A 19655-nucleotide genomic window follows, 5' to 3' on the forward strand; every position below is an offset into this window, starting at 1 on the left:
GTCAAATGTGAGCTCGCGCGGCACCCATTTTGCACAGAGCTTCCGCATATCCAAATATTGGTGAATGAAATGACAAACACGTTCCTTTGATATCTTTAAAGCCTCTGCTATCTCGATCAACTTCATTTTACGGTCATTCAAAATTATTTTGTGGATTTCTTTGATGTTTTCGTTGGTAACCACCTCTTTCGGGCGTCCACTGCGTTCACCGTCCTCCGTGCTCATTTCACCACGCTTGAATTTTGCATACCAATCAATTATTGTTGATTTCCCTGGGGCAGAGTCCGGAAACTCATTATCAAGCCAAGTTTTTGCTTCCACCGTATTTTTTTTCCCTTCAGAAAACAGTATTTTATCAAAACACGAAATTTCTTTTTTTCCATTTTTTCACAATAACAAAAGTTGCTTCACAAAAGACGATCTATCTCACAAACTAATTGACTTACAGACGTCAAATTTTGACACGAATCATTTGAAGGTTGGTACTCGCTTTATCTGGCATATGAACACATTTAAGTCTAATTTAATTTCATAAAATTTTAAAAGGTTGGTGTACTTACAACTAATGCCACATAACCATGTAAACCATTATAGACCCTTAAGCCTTGATAGAATTCTCCTTGACAATAGTCTACACATTCATCGGTAGTATTCGAATCGCTACCGTAGGTGGTTGTGTTTTTGTGATTCACTTGATATTCACGTAACAAATCCAGAAATTGTAGCCATTCTTCGTTGGTAAGATTTGTTCCGTATTTCTTCAAATCTAAATGATCTATTGCAGCAAATCTATGTGGATCCATGTTGACTAAATTTGCTTTTTGATCAACTGAAAAGAACAATTAAAAAAAAAAATTGGAAAGGGGTTGAATAAACTGCATCTCATTGTGTCAAAAACGAAAATACTTATATTTGTGTGCATGTGAAACTAAATTTTTATCATAAAATTTATTTTATTTTTTTCCTTCCTGACGCTTTAACTCCAGAACGCACGAACCGATTTTCACAGTTTTGCATTCGTTGGAAAGGTTTCGGGCTCTGGTTTATAGGTAAAGAAAATTTTCAAAAAAGTTTCAGCGGAAAAATCTTTTTTTTACATACAGCGCTCATTACAAACATTTATAATTTGAATTCATCGCAGTTGCTTTTGTTATAAAATAATTTTATTTTTTTCACATGAAAAATGTTCGGAGAACGTAGAGGTGAAAATAGGGTACCTCATTTTTTGAGATCTGGTAGGGAAGGGGGACATCCCGCCTGCCCGACATTTTCAAAGGAAGGTTAGGAGTGATGTCTAGACAAAGACCCGCTACTTTATTTTTCGATATTTGGTCGCGGAAGTGGACCACCTCTTTATACGATTTTTGTTTAAAGTACACTAAAACACACAAAAATTATCTGATTTACTTGAGATTTACAGAGGACACGCCGTGAGGTTATGAATTTATTATGGGGTACCCATTTTTTTAATATTTGGACGGGACCGATTGGACCTATTTGCTTGAAATTTTCAGGAAAGGTTGAAGGGGGCGTCTAGGCAAAGAATAGCTACTTTATTTTTTCGATATTTGCCTCCCTTTTGCCACACAACTTTTTTAAAGTACAGTGAAAAAACTAAAATTTGACGACTTACTGAAATTTTACGGAGAACTTGGGGGAGATTATGAAATTTATATTAGCTAACAGGTTGGCTGATAAGTCCCAGGTCTGACACATAGATGGCGTCGCTAGTATTAAATGCATATTATTTATATATAGTACCAACCTTCAAATGATTCGTGTCAAAATTTGACGTCTGTAAGTCAATTAGTTTGTCAGATAGTGCGTCTTTTGTGAAGCAACTTTTGTTATTGTGAAAAAAATGGAAAAATAGGAATTTGGTGTTTTGATAAAATACTGTTTTCTGAAGGGAGAAAATACGGTGAAAGCAAAAACTTGGCTTGATAATGAGTTTCCGGACTCTGCCCCAGGGAAATCAACAATAATTGATTGGTATGCAAAATTCAAGCGTGGTGAAATGAGCACGGAGGACGGTGAATGAGTGGACGCCCGAAAGAGGTGGTTACCGACGAAAACATCAAAAAAATCCACAAAATGATTTTGAATGACCGTAAAATGAAGTTGATCGGGATAGCAGAGGCCTTAAAGATATGAAAGGAACGTGTTGGTCATATAATTCATCAATATTTGGATATGCGGAAGCTCTGTGCAAAATGGGTGCCGCGCGAGCTCACATTTGACCAAAAACAACGTGTTAATGATTCTGAGCCCCCCATATAGACAGATCTCTCGATTTTACTCCTTGGACTTGTAGAAATCGTAGTTTTTATCCAACTTCCCTGAAATTTGAAATCTAGAAGGACCATAAATAGGTGTGCCGAAAATGGTGAGTATCGGTTCAGGGTTTGATATAGCCCCCATATAGACCGCTTTCCCGATTTTACTTCTTGGGCTTCTAGAATCCATAGTTTTTATCCATTTGCCTTAAAGTGGAATTCTAGAGGTATTTTATGACCATAAAAAATAGTGCCGGAAATGGTCAATTTCGGTCCATGTTTTGATATAGTCCCAATATAGACCGATCTCCCGATGTTACTTCATAGGCTTTAAGAATCCGTAGTTTTTATCCAATTTGTCTGAAATTTGAAATCTGGAATTACTTTAGGACCATAAAAAGGTGTGCCGAAAATGGTGAGTATCGGTCCATGTTTTGATATAGTCCCCATATAGACTGATCTCCCGATTTTACTTTACGTGTTGATGATTCTGTGCGGTGTTTGCAGCTGGTAACTCGTAATACACCCGAGTTTTTCCTTCGATATGTGACAACGGATGAAACATGGCTCCATCACTACACTCCTGAGTCCAATCGACAGTCGGCTGAGTGGACAGCGACCGGTGAACCGTCTCCGAAGCGTGGAAAGACTCAAAAGTCCGCTGGCAAAGTAATGGCCTCTGTTTTTTTGGATGCGCATGGAATAATTTTTATCGATTATCATGAGAAGGGAAAAACCATCAACAGTGATTATTATATGGCGTTTTTTGAGCGTTTGAAGGTCGAAATGAAGAAGAAAAAAGTGTTGTTCCGCCAAGAGAACGCACCGTGCCACAAGTCATTGAGAACGATGGCAAAAATTCATGAATTGGGCTTCGAATTGCTTCACCACCCACCGTATTCTCCAGATCTGGCCTCCAGCGACTTTTTATACCCTCCACCATAGGATGGGGGTATATTAACTTTGTCATTCCGTTTGTAACACATCGAAATATTGCTCTAAGACCCCATCCGTCCGTCCATCCGTCTGTTGAAATTTCGCTAACTTCCGAACGAAACAAGCTATCGACTTGAAACTTGGCACAAGTAGTTGCTATTGATGTAGGTCGGATGGTATTGCAAATGGGCCATATCGGTCCACTTTTACGTATAGCCCCCATATAAACGGACCCCCAAATTTGGCTTGCAGACCCTATAAGGGAAGCAAATTTCATCCGATCCGGCTGAAATTTGGTACATGGTGTTAGTATATGGTCTCTAACAACCATGCAAAAATTGGTCCATATCGGTTCACTTTTACGTATAGCCCCCATATAAACGGACCCCCAAATTTGTTTTGCGATTGCTCTAAGAGAAGCAAATTTCATCTGATCTGGCTGAAATTTGGTATATGGTGTTAGTGTATGGTCTCAAACAACCATGCAAAAATTGGTCGACATCAGTCCATATATAATATGGACGATTTATATGGGGGCTATATATAATTATATATAGCCCCCATATAAATCGATCCCCAGATTTGTCCTCCGGAGCCTCTTGGAGGAGCAAGATTCATCCAATCCGGTTGAAATTTGCAACGTGGTGTTAGTATAAGGCCGCTAATAACCATGTCAAAATTGGTCCATATCGGTCTATAGTTATATATAGCCGATCCCCAATCACACAAAAATTGGTCCATATCGGTTCATAATCATGGTTGCCACTCGAGCCAAAAATAATCTACCAAAATTTTATTTTTATAGAAAACATTGTCAAAATGTTATTTCTATAGAAAATTTTGTCAAAATGTTAGTTCTATAGAAAATTTTGTCAAAATGTTATTTTTATAGAAAATGTTGACAAAATTTAATTCTATAGAAAATGTTGTCAAAATTTTATTTCTATAGAAATTTTTTTCCACATTTTATTTCTATAGAAAATTTTGTCAAAATTTTACTTCTATAGAAAATGTCAAAATTTTATTTTGTCAACATTTTATGTCTATAGAAAGTTTAAACTTAATTATATACGTATTTAATCATTTTTTAGTTTAATATATACCACGTACACAGAAAAAAATATCACCAAAATATTTCCAATTAAAAAGTTAATTGAAGTTGAAAATTTTTTCAATTAATAAATTAATTGATACAATTAACTTTTTAATCATGATAGAAACATTAAGTTAACTAAGTCAATGATTGAAAATTTTAAAATTTGTAATTAAAAAATTAATTGATACAATTAACTTTTTAATCTAATTCGGAAGACTAATTAAAAATGTATTTCAAACAATCATTTGTTAATCCAAATAAAAACCCTAAGCCAATTCAGAAAGTAATTAAAAATAGTTACCTTTTTTAATTAATAAATTAATTGAGTTTTGCAATCAACATCAATTAAATTTTTAATTGAATCAATTAAAAAATTAATTGAAATTTGCTGAAAAAATCAATTAATTTTTTAATCAAGATTTTTTTCGATGCCCAATTAAAACTGTGATTGATACTATCATTTTCGTGATTGAAGACATTTCAATTAAAAAATTAATTGGATCAATTAATTTGGTGATTGAATCAGAAAAAAATTTTTTTGTGTGTATGGACTATATTACGGTGTTAGGAAGTTTTAAGATACCTTGCCATCGGCTTCAGTAGAAGTGTCTACGCAATCCATGGTGGAGGGTACATAAGCTTCGGCCTGCCCGAACTTACGGCCGTATATACTTGTTCCTGTTCTCAGACCTCAAAAGGATGCTCGCAGGGAAAAAATTTGACTGCAATGAAGAGGTGATCGCCGAAACTGAGGCCTATTTTGAGGCAAAACCGAAGGAGTACTACCAAAATGGTATCAAAAAATTGGAAGGTCGTTATAATCGTTGTATCGCTCTTGAAGGGAACTATGTTGAATAATAGTTCCCTTCAAGTAAAAAAAAAACTGTGTTTTTCTTTGTTAGACCGGGGACTTATCAGCCAACCTGTTATCCCGCATTACTAATTTGCACACCCAATAATTGTGACAATTAATATTTTAATTACTAACGTAAATACCCTCAACCATTTTCTTAACGGTATTAATTTTTTTAATTGATTAGGTTGTGAACTCCAATCAACTTTTTAATTGGAAATATTGGAAGACACATTTCTCACTTTTCTTATAAACCACCTCGTATTTCTACCCCCTCCCCACCCCCCATTGTATCATGGTAATACCAATCATACATTCATATATGAATAACGTGTGACTTTTGTGAAACTTGGTGTTGTGGATTTTGTTGTTGACATGTTGTGTCATTAACAACCAAATCAAATGACGCTCATTTACACACTGGGGACATAATTAGAACAACAGCAGCAGTCAATCAAGGTCTACCACCCCTCCATCATAGTGAAAGACATGCTTCGTGGCAATGTGGCCATAGAAATCTGATGATTTACAATATTGCTGTGTGTGTTTGAAGAAAAATACAGCTACCACACTACTACTACCACACCATCACTAAGACCACGACAGCTCGATATGCCCACAATGAATTGAGGCTATACCATATGCTCAATATGAGATAACTTTTATTCAACTCTCGTGAAAGTCTGATATTTAGTATGGTGTCGTGTTTAATATGTAAATTCTTTTTCTGAAGGGGAAGGAATGAAGTATATCAAATATCTCGAAAAGTTGCAAACATCATAAATTAATTCAGAAGTGAAGAAAGAAAACCTCAGTCGGGCAAAAATAAAAATTACTGTTTAATAAATTTTCTTGAATTTGTCGAAAAATATTGGGAACGCAAATTAATAATGTGGGATTTACAACATGTAGCGTAGTTCAGGATATACACGGACGAAAAAGACTGTTTTTCATATGTGTAGGTGTGAAAATTATATGTTTGGAACTTAAATGTTTTAACACAATATTTTTAAGTGCAAGCATATAATATTCATAAACTAGTATAAAATGTTTGCGACATGATTGTTAATATGTTAGAACATATAATGTTTGGGACATACAATTTTTGTAAGTATAATATGCTTAGATGCAACCATATATTAATTTAGAAACATATGCACCCAAATTTTCTAATTGCAACATGTTACAAATAAGTTAATACTTTTTGTCAAATTGAAGAACGTTTTTTAAAAATAATTAATTTTTTTCTGTTGTTTAAGAAAATTTCATATGTTGGAAGAAAAAATTGGATTTAAAAATTGCTGTACGAAGTTCGAGACAGGTACAATTTTAGTAAAATTTACTCATTTGAGAGACTTATGAACTCAATTTAACCCTAGACAGTCATCATTCGTCAAAATGACGACATTTCATTTTCGATTTAAAATGCATTTTAGTCTATTGGGAAATGGTAAGTTTAAATTATAATAATTCGACCGTTTTATGATTTTTTTGTTTGTTTTATACTAATTAAAACCAAATTGAATAAGAAAATAAATTCAAGTTTCGCTCACGATGAAAATTATAGCGTCTTGAAATGAGCCGTAGTCAAAATGACGAAGGATGACGTTGATGTACAAAAAATAAGGATGACTGTCCAGGGTTAAGCAAACTTCTGCCATTTTAGGAAAATATGAACTATTTTTAGTAAAATTGTGCACTATATTTGTATACAACTTTTTTTCTTATTTTTAGTTCACGTCATTAAAGTTAGCAAAAAATTATTCAAATAAGAAACATTTACTCATATTGTGAAAAATGTAATTAAAATCAACTAATCTTCATGAACTAAAATAAAGTTCAGTTGACATTAGAGCCCTTTTTTTCTGGGTGTATGTGTTTAGAAAGAGAGATCTAGAGAGTATGCTGCAAGTAAAAGAATGAAAGTAACCAATTGGCTCCATAAAAATGTATATACACACAAAGAAAATTTCATTAAAATTGTTTTCTACCAGTGTATGCCTAAAATGAAACATAATATGTTTGAACAATACAAAAAATATTTTATTTGGACCAATCGTCAAAATGTATATGCTTAAAGCAGAATGTGTTTGGGATATATGTTACAGATGCTATTTGTTGAGGGTGTATGCATCGGACAATGGTTAGGCTAGGTTAGGTGGCAGCCCGATGTATCAGGCTCACTTAGACTAGTCAGTCCATTGTGGTACCACATGGGTGAACTTCTCTCTTATCACTGAGTACTGCCCGATTCCATGTTAAGCTCAATGACAAGGGACCTCCTTTTTATAGCCGAGTCCGAACGGCGTTCCACATTGCAGTTAAACCACTTAGAGAAGCTTTGAAACCCTCAGAAATGTCACCAGCATTACTGAGGTGGGATAATCCACCGCTGAAAAACTTTTTGGTGTTCGGTCGAAGCAGGAATCGAACCCACGACCAAGTGTATGCAAGGCGGGCATGCTAACCATTGCACCACGGTGGTTCCCAACACCGGACAATACTGAAACTGTACTCTGCGGCTGATATGTAATGCAACGTAGTAAAGCGCTATATTTTAATACCCTCCACCATAGGATAATAATTAATATACCCCCTATATTAACTTTGTCATTCCGTTTGTAACACATCGAAATATTGCTTTAAGACCCCATAAAGTATATATATTCTGGGTCGTGGTGAAATTCTGAGTCGATCTAAGCATGTCCGTCCGTCCGTCTGTTGAAATCACGCTAACTTCCGAACGAAACAAGCTATCGACTTGAAACTTGCAACAAGTAGTTGTTATTTACATATAGCCCCCATTTAAACCGATCCCCAGATTTGGCTTGCGGAGCCTCAAAGAGAAGCAAATTTCATCCGAACTTGCTGAAATTTGGTACATGGTGTTGGTATATGGTCTCTAACAACAATGCAAAAATTGGTCCACATCAGTCCATAATTATATATAGCTCCCATATAAAACGATCCCCAGATTTGTCTTGCGGAGCCTCTAAGAGAAGCAAATTTCATCCGATCCGGCTGAAATTTCTCTGTTATGAACACATGTTAAATTTTGTTTCGATCTGGCAACTCCTTCATATAGAAACAGGTGTTCAAAAAAGACGCATCCGCAATTTGTATACCCTGCGCCACATTGTGGAACAGGGTATTATAAGTTAGTGCATATGTTTGCAACACCCAGAAGGAGACGAGATAGACACATGGTGCCTTTGGCAATAAGGCTCAGGGTGGGCTTTTGAGTCGATATAGCGATGTCCGTCTGTCCGTGAACACATTTTAAAGTCGACTTCAAATTTGGCACAAGTATGTGTTTTGGCTCAGAATAGATCCCTATTGATTTTGGAAGAAATCGGTTCACATTTAGATAAAGCTCCCATATATATATTTCGCCCGATATGAGCTTATATGGCCCCAGAAGCCAGAGTTTTACCCTAATTTCTTTAAAATTTTGCACAAGAAAAACAATTAGTACTATAGTCAAGTGTGGCAAATTTTATTGAAATCGGTTCAGATTTAGATATAGCTCCCATATATATCTATCGCCCGATATGGACTAATACGGTCCCAGAAGCCAGAGTTTTACCCCAATTTGGTTGAAATTTTGCACTAGGAGTACAATTAGTAGTGTAGTCACGTGTGCCAAATTTTATTGAAATCGGTTCAGATTTAGATATAGCTCCCATATATATCTTTCGCCCGAGTTACACTCATATGACCACAGTAGCCAATCTTTTACTCCGATTTAATTGAAATTTTGCACAGGGAGCAGAATTAGCATTATAGCTATGCGTGCCACATTTGGTTGAAATCGGTTCAGATTTATATATAGCTCCCATATATAGCTTTCGGCCGATTTACACACATATGACCACAGACGCAAATTTTTAACTCCGATTTAGTTGAAATTTTGCACAGGGAGTAGAATTAGCATGGTAGCTATGCGTGCCAAATTTGGTTGAAATCGGTTCACATTTAGATATAGTTCCCATATATATGTTTTTCCGATTTCGACAAAAATGGTCAAAATACCAACATTTTCCTTGTAAAATCGCCACTGCTTAGTCGAAAAGTTGTAAAAATGACTCTAATTTTCTTAAACTTCTAATACATATATATCGATCGATAAATCATAAATAAACTTTTGCGAAGTTTCCTTAAAATTGCTTCAGATTTAAATGTTTCCCATATTTATACCCTGCTCCACACTGTGGAACAGGGTATTATAAGTTAGTGCATATGTTTGCAACACCCAGACGGAGACGAGATAGACACATGGTGTCTTTGGCAAAAATGCTCAGGGTGGGCTCTTGAGGCGATATAGCGATGTCCGTCTGTCCGTGAACACATTTTTGTAATCAAAGTCTAGGTCGCAGTTTTAGTCCAATCGACTTCAAATTTAGCACAAGTACGTGTTTTGGCTCAGAATAGATCCCTATTGATTTTGGAAGAAATCGGTTCAGATTTAGATATAGCTCCCATATATATTTCGCCCGATATAGACTTATATGGCCCCAGAAGCCAGAGTTTTACCCCAATTTGGTTGAAATTTTGGACAGGGAGTAGAATTAGCATTATAGCTATGCGTGCCAAATTTGGTTGAAATCGGTTCAGATTTAGATATAGCTCCCATATATATCTTTCGCCCGATATGGACTAATACGGTCACAGAAGCCAGAGTTTTACCCCAATTTGGTTGAAATTTTGGACAGGGAGTAGAATTAGCATTATAGCTATGCGTGCCAAATTTGGTTGAAATCGGTTCAGATTTAGATATAGCTCCCATATATAGCTTTCGCCCGATTTACACTCATATGACCATAGAGGCAAATTTTTTGCTCCGATTTAGTTGAAATTTTGCACAAGGGGTAGAATTAGCATTGTAGCTATGCGTGCTAAATTTGGTTGAAATCGGTTCAGATTTAGATATATCTCCCATATATAACTTTCGCCCGATTTACACTCATATGACCACAGAGGCCAATTTTTTGCTCCGATTTAGTTGAAATTTTGCACAGGGAGTAGAATTAGCATTGTAGCTATGCGTGCCAAATTTGGTTGAAATCGGCTCAGATTTAGATATAGCTCCCATATATATATTTTTCTGATTTCGACAAAAATGGTCAATATACCAACATTTTCCTTGTAAAATCGCCACTGCTTAGTCGAAAAGTTGTAAAAATGACTCTAATTTTCTTAATCTTCTAATACATATATATCGAGCGATAAATCATAAATAAACTTTTGCGAAGTTTCCTTAAAATTGCTGCAGATTTAAATGTTTCCCATATATTTTTACTAAAATTGTGTTCGACCCTAGTGCATTAGCAAACTTAAATTTTGAGTCTATAGATTTTGTAAAAGTCTATCGAATTCTGTCCAAATCGAGTGATATTTAAATGTATGTATTTGGGACAAACCTCTATATATAGCACCCAACACATTTGACGGATGTGATATGGTATCGAAAATTTTGATCTACAAAGTGGTGCAGGGTATAATATAGTCGGCCCCGCCCGACTTTAGACTTTCCTTACTTGTTTTACAATGCAAAAATTAGAAATGCGTGCTGTCATTAAATATTTACATAAAAAAGGTTTATCGGGACAAGAAATTCATAATGATATGGTGAATGTGTTAGGTGAAAGTGCTCCTTCATATGCAACAGTAAAAAATTGGGTTGCTGAATTTAAACGTGGTCGTACATGCATTGAAGATGAACCACGTAGTGGACGTCCAGAAACAGCAACAACAACAGAAATTGTAGCCAAAGTGCATGATATGGTATTAAATGATCGACGAATAAAAGTGCGTGAAATTGCTAATATCATGGGCATCTCAAATGATCGAGTCCATTTAATTTTGCATGAAGAACTACAGATGAAAAAGCTTTTGTTAACAGTCGATCAAAAACGCATAAGAATGAACACTTCTCAAGCTTGTTTGGATCGTTTTAAGCGAAATAAAATGGAAGAAGGCAAAAACAATTCAATCGGCTGGTAAGGTTATGGCAACGGTTTTTTGGGACTTCAAATGTATTTTATCGATTGACTATCTGCAAAAGGGTAAAACAATAAATTCAGAGTACTATTGCAACTTTTGGGATCAATTAAATGTACAAATTCGAGAAAAACGTCCTGGTTTACAACACAAAAAAAAAATAATTCTTCATCAAGACAACGAACCAGCTCACAAGAGTGTTTTTACAATGGCTAAAATCAACGAATTAAAGTACGAGTTTCTTGACCACCCACCTTATTCTCCTGATTTAGCTCCCAGTGACTTTTACTATTCCTTGCTGGCAAGCGTTTCACCACTACTTTGAAGACCTTGAGGAAAATTATTTTAATCAAGGGATAGAATTGCTAGACAAGCGTTGGACCAAGTGTATTGAAGTTTCAGAAGATTATATTGAAAAATAAAAATATTTTTGAAAAACTAACTATTCTTTCAATTCCGCCGCCTCAATTCCTACCTATCAGTGATTGATAGCAGCGTAGCTGACGTGTGTCCCATCTGTAACCAAGGGCCACATGACACTCGTCACCTTTTCGCTTGCCCAGCTAAACCTACCCGACTCATTACCAGATCACTCTGGACGCACCCCATCCTTGTCGCAGAGTTCCTAGATCTGGAAACCAGTTGAAGTACCAAAATGGATGAAATTGCATTAAAAACTGTTACAACAACAACAAAAATCGATTAATCCAAATAAAACATTAATTAATTAATACTATTAATTTTTGTTTTAATTAAAAAATTAATTGAATCAATAAAATTTTTAATAGAATATTTTTGAAAATACAATTTAAATTTTAATTGGAAATTGAAGGTTTGAAATTTTCTAAAGAATTAAAAAAAAATGAGAAAAGAATAACGTTTGCGATATCTGTTTTTTTGCGTGTTATGTAAATTAAGATTTAAAAATCAGAAAGTGTAAATTAGTATTCATAACTCTGAAATGTGCAGAATTGAAAAGCAAAAGACTTGTGTAAAAAATGTTTTAGTTTATTTTTTTTTTTGTGTTTGGACAACGAATAAGGCCAGTTTATCGTTACTTTATCTGTTTTCCGTTTGACACCATATGTATGTGTGTCAATTCACTTTCATGAACGTATCGTTTTGAAACTTGAACCCAGCTCATGATTATTTCTATGAGTGTACATTACTTTTCGTGGTGGGTTCACTTTTTTCTTCTAGTACACCATAACTCTTTAGACTATATTTTATCAGTCAGTTTTTACCAGTGTAGTTTCTTGCAGCTAACATCACTGAAGCCTGTGATAGAGTTGAGGACATTATATTTATTGCCATCCAAAGACATTTGTTTTTCAATACATGAACATGTAATGGAATGAAAACAACTCCATATGACTTAGCCTTGCCATGGAAACTAAGGAAGTATGGAATCTGTTTTCTTTGTATCTTGCCAGTGGCTGATTTCTTAGTTTTTCATCAACTCGCATTGAAGAAGACAAAAAGGGAGGATTATTCATTATAATGCACACAAAATGTAAGATCTTTGTTCCTTTGAGTTTTCCTCCAGGAGTTTGAAATTTATTACCTTTATCATCAGAGGGTAAAAGTAAAATTTATCACAAAAAAAAAAAAAAAACAAACGAGAGAAAATGTATGAGAATTGTTACGGGGACTTTTGATAAACTTCTCCTTAAAGAAAGTAAATTGGGTTGAGTTTAATTAGTTTTCACCTTAATTCTAGAAAATAATTTAAGTATGCGGTCGTGTAAACCATCAATATTTCTACCCTCAAGGAAAGGAAAGATTGTAAACTAATATTGTTATTTCATGTCGGTCACACAACAGCTTTTAGTAACGGAGATATTGTCCAGGGTAACTTTTAAGTCAATTTTTTAACATAGCCTATCTGACTAGCTGACTTTGCCATACAATCTTAGTGTATGGTCACACTAATTCTATAAATTTTCTAAATAAAAATAATAAAATTTTGCAAAAATTTTCTATAAAAATAAAATTTTGTAAAAATTTTCTATAGAAATAAAATTTTTTAAAAATTTTCTATAGAAATAAAATTTTGCAACAATTTTCTATAGAAATAAAATTTTGTAATAATTTTGTATAGAAATAAAATGTTGACAACATTTTCTATGGAAATAAAATCTTTTATAGAAATAAAATTTTGCAGCAATTTTCTATAGAAATAAAATTTTGCAACAATTTTCGATAGAAATACAATTTTGCAACAATTTTCTATAGAAATTTTTACAAAAAAATTGTATAGAGATAAAATTTTGCAACATTTTCTATAGAAATAAAATTTTTACAAACATTTTCTATAGAAATAAAATTTTGTAAAATTTTTTTATAGAAATAAAATGTTGACAAAATTTTCTAAGAAACAACATTTTGTAATAATTTTGTATAGAAATAAAATGTTGACAAAATTTTCTATGGAAATAAAAATTTTTATAGAATAATTTTCTATAAAAATAAAATTTTTACAAAAATTTTCTATAGAGATAATTTTGCAAAAATTTTCTATAGGAATAAAATGTTGACAAAATCTCTATAGAAATAGAATTTTGTATAGAAATAAAATTTTGACAAAATTTTCTATAGAACTAAAATTTTGTTAAATTTTTTTATAGAAATAAAAGTTTGCAAAAATTTTCTATAGAAATAAAATTTTGCACACATTTGCTATAAAAATAAAATGTTGACAAAATTTTCTATAGAAATAAAATTTTTATAAAATTTTCTATACAAATAAAATGTTTACAAAAATTTCTGTAGAAATGCAATTTTTACAAAAATTTGTATAGAAATAAAATTTTTGCAAAAATTGTTATAGAAATTAAATTTTTGCAAAAATTGTCTATAGAAATTAAATTTTTGCAAAAATTGTCTATGGAAATTAAATTTTGCAAACATATGCTATAAAAAAAATTTCTGTAGAAATAAAAAATTTGCAAAAATTTCCTTAGAAATAAAATGTTGACAAAATTTTCTTTAAAAATAAAATTTTTACAAAAATTTTTGTAGGAATAAAATTTTGCAAAAATTTTCAATAGAGATAAAATTTTGCAACAATTTTCCATAGAAAAAAAATTTTGCAACACTTTTCTATAAAAACTTTTAGAGAAATTTTCTATAGAGATAAAATTTTGCAACAATTTTCTATAGAAATAAAATTTGTACAAAAATTTTCGATAGAAATAAAATTTTGCAAAAATTTTCTATAGAAATACAATTTTGTAACATTTTTTTATAGAAATAAAATGTTGACAAAATTTTCTATAGAAATAAAGTTTTGTAATAATTTCGTATAAAAATACAATGTTCACAAAATTTTCTACGAAAATAAAATTTTTTATAGAAATAAAAGTTTGCAACAATTTTCTATAGAAATAAAATTTTTACAAAAATTTTCGATAGAGATAAAATTTTGCAAAAACATTCTATAGAAATAAAATTTTGCAAAATTGTCTATAGAAATTAAATTTTGCAAAAATAAAATGTTGTATTTTTTTATAGAAACAAAATTTGGTAAAATTTTATTATAGAAATAAAATGTTGACAAAATTTTCTATAGAAATCAAATTTTGTAATAATTTTGTATGGAAATAAAATGTTGACAAAATTTTCTATGGAAATAAAATTTTTTATAGAAATAAAATTTTGCAACAATTTTCTATAGAGATAATTTTGCAAAAATTTTCTATAGGAATAAAATGTTGACAAAATTTCTATAGAAATAAAATTTTGACAAATTTTTCTTTAGAAATAAAAAGTTGTAAAAATTTTTTATGGAAAAAAAATTTGCAAAAAAGTTCCATAGAAATAAAATTTTGCAAACATGTGCTATAAAAATAAAATGTTGACAAAATTTTCTATAGAAATAAAATTTTTATAAAATTTTCTATACAAATAAAACGTTTACAAAAATTTCTGTAGAAATAAAATTTTTACAAAAATTTGTATAGAAAAACAATTTTTCCAAAAAATGTTCTATAGAAATTAAATTTTGCAAACATATGCTATAAAAATAAAATTTTTACAAAAATTTCTGTAGAATAAAAATTTTGCAAAAATTTCCTTAGAAATAAAATGTTGAAAAAATTTTCTATAAAAATAAAATTTTTACAAAAATGTTTGCAGAAATAGAAAATTTTCCATAGGAAAATTTGTATAGAAATAAAATTTTTACAAAAATTTTCGATAGAGATAAAATTTTGCAAAAATTTTTATAGAAATAAAATGTTGACAAAATTTTCTATAGAAATAAAAGTTTGTAATAATTTTGTATAGAAATAAAATGCTGACAAAATTTTCTATGGAAATAAAATTTGTTATAGAAATAAAATTTTGCACCAATTTTCTATAGAAATAAAATTTTTACAAAAATTTTCGATAGAGATAATTTTGCAAAAAATTTCTATAGGAACAAAATGTTGACAAAATTTTCTATAGAAATACAATTTTGTATAGAAATAAAATTTTGACAAAATTTTCTATGGAAATAAAATTTTGTAAAAATTTTTTATAGAACTAAAAGTTAGCAAAAATTTTCTATAGAAATAAAATTTTGCAAACATGTGCTATAAAAATAAAAAGTTGACAAAATTTTCTATGGAAATAAAATTTTTATAAAATTTTCTATACAAATAAAATGTTTACAAAAATTTCTGTAGAAATAAAATTTTTACAAAAATTTGTATAGAAATAACATTTTTGCAAAAATGTTCTATAGAAATTAAATTTTGCAAACATATGCTATAAAAATAAAATTTTTACAAAAATTTCTGTAGAAATAAAAATTTTGCAAAAATTTCCTTAGAAATAAAATGTTGACACAATTTTCTATAAAAATAAAATTTTTACAAAAATTTTTGTAGAAATAAAAATTTGCAAAAATTTTCAATAGAAATAAAATTTAGCAACAATTTTCCATAGAAATAAACTTTTGCAACAATTTTCTATAAAAACTTTTAGAAAAAGTTGTTTATAGAGATAAAATTTTGCATCAATTTTCTATAGAAATAAAATTTTGTAAAAATTTTTTATAGAAATAAAATGTTGACAAAATTGTCTATAGGAATACAGTTTTGTAATAGTTTTGTATAGAAATACAATGTTGACAAAATTTTCTACGGAAATAAAATTTTTTATAGAAATACAATTTTGCAACAATTTTCTATAGAAATACAATTTTTACAAAAATTTTCGATAGAGATAAAATTTTTCAAAAACTTTCTATAGAAATAAAATTTTGCAACATTTTCTATAGAAATAAGCCACCGTGGTGCAATGGTTAGCATGCCCGCCTTGCTTACACAAGGTCGTGGGTTCGATTCCTGCTTCGACCGAACACCAAAAAGTTTTTCAGCGGTGGATTATCTCACCTCAGTAATGCTGGTGACATTTCTGAGGGTTTCAAAGCTTCTCTAAGTGGTTTCACTGCAATGTGGAACGCCGTTCGGACTCGGCTATAAAAAGGAGGTCCCTTGTCATTGAGCTTAACATGGAATCGGGCAGCACTCAGTGATAAGAGAGAAGTTCACCAATGTGGTATCACAATGGACTGAATAGTCTAAGTGAGCCCGATACATCGGGCTGCCACCTAACCTAACCTTCTATAGAAATAAATTTTTGCAAAAATCAAAAATTTTCTATAGAAATAAAATTTTGCAAAAATTTTTTTATAGAAAAATTTTGAAAAAATTTTCTATAGAAATAAAATGTTAACAAACCTTTCTATAGAAATAACATTTTGACAACATTTGCTGTAGAAATAAAATGTTGACAATTTTTTCTTTAGAAATAAAATTTTTTATTGAAATAAAAGTTTGCAAAAAAGTTCCATAGAAATAAAATTTTGCAACATTTGCTATAAAAATAAAATGTAGACAAAATTTCGGTAGAAATAAAATTTTGACAAAAATTTTTATAGAAATAAAATTTTCGCAAAATTTTCTATAGAAATTAAATTTTGCAAATATAAAATTTTGTAATTTTTTTTATAGAAAAAAATTTTGTAAAAATTTTCTACTGAAATAACATTTCGCAAATAATTGCTATAAATGTTGACAAAATTTTCTATGGAAATAACATTCTTCTATAGAGATAAAATTTTGACAAAATTTTCTATAGAGATAAAATTTTGACAAAATTTTCTATAGAGATAAAATTTTGACAACATTTTCTATAGAGATAAAATTTTGGCAAAATTTTCTATAGAGATAAAATTTTGACAAAATTTTCTATAGAGATAAAATTTTGACAAAATTTTCTATAGAGATAAAATTTTGACAAAATTTTCTATAGAGATAAAATTTTGACAAAATTTTCTATAGAGATAAAATTTTGACAAAATTTTCTATAGAGATAAAATTTTGACAAAATTTTCTATAGAGATAAAATTTTGACAAAATTTTCTATAGAGATAAAATTTTGACAAAATTTTCTATAGAGATAAAATTTTGACAAAATTTTCTATAGGGATAAAATTTTGACAAAATTTTCTATAGAGATAAAATTTTGACAAAATTTTCTATAGAGATAAAATTTTGACAAAATTTTCTATAGAGATAAAATTTTGACAAAATTTTCTATAGAGATAAAATTTTGACAAAATTTCCCATAGATATAAAGTTTTGACAAAATTTTCTATAGTGATAAAATTTTGACAAAATTTTCTATAGTGATAAAATTTTGACAAAATTTTCTATAGAGATAAAATTTTGACAAGATTTTCTATAGAGATAAAATTTTGACAAATTTCTCTGTCGAATTAAAATTTTGACAACATTTTCCATACATTCAATATCTTTAAAAAATTTAATTTTTGTGTTAGTCCATTTCGTCAAAGTCTATTGTGACTTATTCTACCTTTTTAAAGAAGTAGTAACTTTCCCATGGAGAGATCATAATATATAATATTGCAAATACAGAAATAAAATTCTAAAATAAAATAATAATACATTTCTTTCCAAGAAAAAACCTTGTTTTCATAATAACCACAAACATTTGATCAAAAACTTCAAAATACATACGTGTTTTTTTTTGTAATTTGGTAGTTTATTTGTAAATTTTTCTTTAAATTTTGGTAAATTATTTTTGGCACGAGTGACAACCATGATCCGTATACGGTGCCAGAAAAAAAGGGGAAAAGTGGTGGCTAGCGATTAAATATTAAATATGCAATCTATTATTTTGGGTCTTATATGCTAAGAGTTATTCTTAATTTTTTCTCTAAAATTTCATTCCTGAGGAAAATAATTTTTCTTTGGGTGCACTTCCACTCTTTCAAATTTTTAAATTTATTACACTCGTCGTTCAGACAGCTTTTGCTGTTCATTTTCATTCCCTAGTAAAATAATTGCGAAAACTTGTCCATTTAATGTAGATTTAAGACAACTTTTTAAGAAATCTACCAATTCGTGGAGAATTGTTAACACTCGTGTCGCTTTAAGCATAATAAGTAAAGTAATTCGCTCATACGGTCCAATCGAACAAGTTGAGTGACAAAACTATATGATTTGTAACTGTCAAAGGCAATTTAAATATAAAATGTGAAAAATATTAGATTGGAAAAAACCTCGCTCTTTTTGAGAAAAAGAAACTATCACAAATGCCTAATACCCAAAGATCAAATCTTTTTGACATTGCATAAATATGCGTTAAATTTTGTGATTTATATTGTCGTCGGCAATGCTGCAGTTTAAGTGCAATTGCTACTAAAAATGAAATGGCACGTTTGTTGTTGGCTCTGTCCAATTACTTAAATCCCACCTGCAATAGCAAAACCCAAAGTTATTTTTTAAGAGCTAGTTTAGACTTTTCATTTATGCCAATGTTTTGTTAATGAAAATACCCATTTGCTTGGTAAACAAAGTGGGATAGCCACACACACACACACAGCTGGACTATTGTCAGAGCACAACTTTGGATAACATAACAAATGAATTAAATTAAAGAAAAATACTATGCAAAAAAAAGAAACATAAATGCGAGCAAGTAGAGTTTTAGTTATGGATACGATTAAGTTATGCTTATGAATATATGAATTTAGGTAAATCTTTTTTTATGGAAATTTGTGTTAAATTTTTTTCCTTGAAGATTAAGTTTTTTGATTATACTTAAAAAATAATGCAAACAATTAAATTTGTGTTGGTCCATTAAAGTGGTAATTTTTGGAAATTTACACTGAAAAAAATATATTTACGTGATATTAAAGATTAAGCGACCTAAATTTTAGGATGCGAAATTTACAAAATATTAAGGACAAATTTCTTTAAAATAATGAAATTTTAATTAAAATAAAGTTTTATAATCTTTGCTTCAACATTTTTTTTTCATTAAATTTAGGACACACATCTTGTAAATTTGCGTTCTCCGTTAAAGTCGCATGTCGTTGAACTAAGGCTAATTTTCCTCAAAGTAAAGAAACACATTTTTGATTTAATGAAATTGTCCTTAAATTAACTGAAACTTTAGATCAAAGATAAAAACGCCC

General features: G+C 30.4%; 2 protein-coding genes across 3 annotated transcripts in view; one reads left to right on the top strand and one right to left on the bottom strand.

Annotated features, from left to right (window-relative positions):
* The window catches only part of LOC142241485 (uncharacterized), a 153486-nt gene that overhangs the window by 113800 nt on the left and 20031 nt on the right, over positions 1-19655 (top strand). The window lies entirely within an intron of this gene.
* Positions 1-19655, bottom strand: part of LOC142241480 (G-protein coupled receptor dmsr-1) — a 286137-nt gene that overhangs the window by 30724 nt on the left and 235758 nt on the right. For both annotated transcript variants that reach the window (XM_075313257.1, XM_075313258.1), the window contains exon 4: positions 561-829. In XM_075313257.1, coding sequence (XP_075169372.1) covers positions 561-803 — 243 coding nt within the window. In that variant the 5' untranslated portion in view covers positions 804-829. The remainder of the gene's footprint in view (positions 1-560; positions 830-19655) is intronic.

This window comes from Haematobia irritans, chromosome 5 (assembly GCF_050003625.1).
Source record: "Haematobia irritans isolate KBUSLIRL chromosome 5, ASM5000362v1, whole genome shotgun sequence".
NCBI lineage: Eukaryota > Metazoa > Arthropoda > Insecta > Diptera > Muscidae > Haematobia > Haematobia irritans.